Genomic DNA, 3,337 nt, shown 5'->3' with positions numbered 1-3,337 from the left:
GGTTTCAATTGTATCTCTGGGGAGGCACTTCCCTTCTGCATCTCCCTGTCCTGTGCCACAGGAAGCCCTAGGGCCCCTGAGGGACACTGGCAGGACGAGGCTGGTATCAACAAAGTCCCACCTTCAAAAACAGAGCAAAGACTTTGGGATTTCAGCTTCTCACCAGAGCTGTCTGTAGCAACGCAAAAGCAAAAGCACAGTTTATTCACCCACTAAAGCTATCTCTAATCTGTTATTTTTCCCAACCCAAGGGAATCTCTTATTTTTCCCTCCTCAAAAGCCAAGGGAAAACTTGTCTCCTGCCCTCCAGTGGGACTGGATCTGCTGCTGCATGAATCATCCCACATCGCTTGAGCATCCTGCAAGTGCTCACGTAGCCCAGCCCAAGGGCCTGGGCTGCTGTTCCTGTGGGGTTCTTAGCTGCCTTTTGCATGGTCACCCCTGAAATCCATCCTACCCTTCCTCAGTCCTCAGGTAGAGGAGCAAGGATGACCAGCCCTGAAGCCAGGATTCCTCTCCATTTCCTAACCTGGCCGTGCCAGCAGCCAACAGCCCACAGCAAAGTATTGGCTTCCCACAGCCACCAGCACCCCATGATGGGTTCATGCGATGCAGCTGCACCAGGACCTGCTTGTGTGTGTTGGGAGGGAGCCTTCCCCGGGGAAGCAACAGCAGTGGCTGCCTCAGGTGAGTAAAAAAACGCATATCAAAATAAAGGAAGAAAGAAGCAGCTATTCCACTGGCGTGGCTGCTCAGCCACCAGGTCTCCCTCAGCCCAGATGTGATGCTCAGGTGCTCCCCAAAGTCACCCGGCTTCAGTGGTTGGGGTGGGGGATTGTTGTCTTGTTTTAAAAAGAGCAGCATTTGGTTTGACTGTAAAGAGATGCGAGGCGGCCACTGCCGCCATCGGTCACTGATTGTGTTTACAAATCCTTTTTCAGTTGGGTTTCTTAATAATAATTAAAAAAAGTAGAAAGTCTCCTTTAGCTCTGAACCTGACTGGCTGGCGGGGGGGCCCAGGCCTCCCCCGGTGCCCTGAGGGGAGCCGGGACCCAGGACAGGCTCAGTTCCCCCGGTACACCTCAATTTTGCTGGTTTTGGCCAGCATGTCGATGATGTGTGCCTCAAAGTCAGCGTCGTGCACTCCCGTCTTCCTGAATTCCCCAGCATAGCGGTTATTCTCCCAGTAGTGGTGCCAGTTGCCCCGGCTGTCAGCGCCGAACCCAAAGACGTTCACCTGCAGCAGTGAGAAGGGGGCTGAGCCAGCCCTGACTCCCACAACGAGCTGGGGATTCCCCTTGGATGGGCATCCGCAGCGCTGCTGGGGGGGATTTCACACCATACATCCCTCCATTTGGCCTTCGCACTACTCAAGGGTGCCCATCACCATAATGTCAGGCAACTGGAGCAAGTGAAAATGCTGCAGTTGGACCCAAAGAGGCCACCTTCCTCCTTAACCCTGCAAGTTTCAGGGTCCCAGCAAACCCAGCCTGTGCCAGCCAGGACCCAGCAGCCCAGAGGAGGGCCCTGAGAAGCCATCACTCACCTCATCACAGACATGGAGGGCAAAGAAGAGCACGAGCATGCCAGTGGAGGGGTAGCGCCCATGGTGCTCCGTCCAGCGGTCGTGGATGTACTTGAAGAAGGCAGGATTGTAGATCTGCACCTGGAAGGACATGCTGGGGTTAGTGCTGGAGCCAGGGTCAGGATTCCCCTTGACATCAGCACTCCAGGAAGGACCACCAAGACATTCACAGGGACCCCAAGAGAAGATGGGCAATGGGGGCCGTGGCCAAATGGGTGCTAATTCCAGTGGTAGGGGTGAGCCCTCCTTACCTTTTCTTTGTCCACCCGCAGAAAAGGCTTCACAGGCGCGTACGTGCTGGGAAGAAAGCAGAGGCAGATGAGCAACTGGGGGTCCTGCATCCTCCAACCCCAGGCTGAGCTACCAGCGGTCGGGATGCTCCGGGAGGAAGGAACCAAGGGAGGAACCCAGGGGAGATGTCCCTGTGGTAGGTGAGTGACCAGCCTGGTGCTGCAGGTGCCAGCAGGGTACTTACAACCTGATCTGGCCAGTGGAGAGGGCACTGGCGATCCAGAGCAGGTCCAGGGTTTTGAAGGGCACCAGCACGAAGCTGACGTTGGCGGGCAGGTTCTTGGCACTCTCGGGGTACATGAAGTGGTGCGTGGTCCGGCTGCCCACATCACCCTCAAAACCCACTGTGGGGGCCTGGTTCATCCTGGGGAGAGAGCAGGGAAGGTGACACCTCCCTCCCAGCCACCCTGCCCCTTGCAGATGACACAGGTGTCTCCTATGACCTGCTGAAGGCTGACAAGGGGCAGTTTCCCAGCCCACTGATGCTCAGGGTACTGGGATGAGCTGGTGGTCTCCCCAGCCAGCCCATGGGAGGTGGCAGGGCTGGATCCACTCCAGCACCAAGCAGAACCCACGATGGGCTTCTTGACTGTGCAAGCTGGAGCAGGGACAACCCCCTGGCACCTGCAGACCAGTAGAAACGCTGCTGCAGTGCCCAAGGGGAGCTCAGCAGCACCAGTGCTGCTGGCATCACCCCGTGCCTCTATGCTGGCCATGGGGCTGAGGGGGTCCCCTGCCCTCACCGCATGACGAAGTCGTGCCCGTCAATCTCTGGCCCATAACTGGAGCCACGCAGGTTGCCCGAGTTGCCAACCACGGCGCAGCGGCGGCAGTGGTGCGGGTCGCGGGAGCGGTAGGGATCCTCGCCTGGCACAATCTGGAAAAGCTTGCTTAGGACCTCGTGTGTGTTGTGGGACTTGAACTGGGGCTGCAGCATCTGCGAGGGGTGAAGGAGAAGGGTAGGGGTTCATCAGCCAGTGGCGGACAAAGCTCCCCGTGCCAGGTGGTGTGGGGCACTGATGTCTCCTTGCTCACCATCCACCACCTCTGGACGTCGGGTGGCAGGTCCATGTTGTCCTTGGTCCACACCGGGGACACAGCACCGTCGTAGCGCCCATCAAACCAGTCAGCAGCCCCAGCCTCGTCAGCCGGGCAGCGGTGACAGGTGCAGCCCCGGGGATACGGGCTCCCCTTGCTGAGCCGCTGCATGCCGGCATAGCCGGGCACCAGCTTCACCCGGTGGATGCCGCCCAGCCCACCAGGGTCCAGGTAGGCGATGCTGTGGTGGGAGTAGGTGAAGAGGAGGGACATGACGAAGACAAGCAGGAAGGCGGTTGAGAGGAAGCAGAAGCGCAACGAGCACTTCATGGTCAGCAGGCGGCTGAGCCAGGGAGGGCACCCGCTCCGGCATAGGGCTGGGGCATAGGGCGCGGGATGGCGTCAGCCAGCCAGGGCGGGTAC

The 3,337-nt window shown here is 58.8% G+C and overlaps 1 protein-coding gene across 1 annotated transcript in view; it reads right to left on the bottom strand.

The window, feature by feature from the left end:
- Nucleotides 1-1,063: 1,063 nt before the first annotated feature.
- LOC104410777 (CMP-N-acetylneuraminate-beta-galactosamide-alpha-2,3-sialyltransferase 2) overlaps nucleotides 1,064-3,337 on the bottom strand; it is a 2,375-nt gene continuing 101 nt past the window's right edge. Inside the window, exons 2-7 of the mRNA XM_010021036.1 lie at nucleotides 2,912-3,315; nucleotides 2,620-2,813; nucleotides 2,061-2,240; nucleotides 1,837-1,882; nucleotides 1,547-1,666; nucleotides 1,064-1,237 (exon numbers count right to left, since the gene is read on the bottom strand). Of these exons, the coding sequence (XP_010019338.1) occupies nucleotides 1,064-1,237; nucleotides 1,547-1,666; nucleotides 1,837-1,882; nucleotides 2,061-2,240; nucleotides 2,620-2,813; nucleotides 2,912-3,244 (1,047 nt within the window). The 5' untranslated portion in view covers nucleotides 3,245-3,315. The remainder of the gene's footprint in view (nucleotides 1,238-1,546; nucleotides 1,667-1,836; nucleotides 1,883-2,060; nucleotides 2,241-2,619; nucleotides 2,814-2,911; nucleotides 3,316-3,337) is intronic.

Source organism: Nestor notabilis, unplaced genomic scaffold (genome assembly GCF_000696875.1).
Source record: "Nestor notabilis isolate BGI_N333 unplaced genomic scaffold, ASM69687v1 scaffold19898, whole genome shotgun sequence".
Taxonomy (NCBI): Eukaryota; Metazoa; Chordata; class Aves; order Psittaciformes; family Psittacidae; genus Nestor; species Nestor notabilis.
The sequence above is the reverse complement of the archived record's forward strand: the minus strand, read 5'-3'. Positions and strand labels throughout refer to the sequence as shown.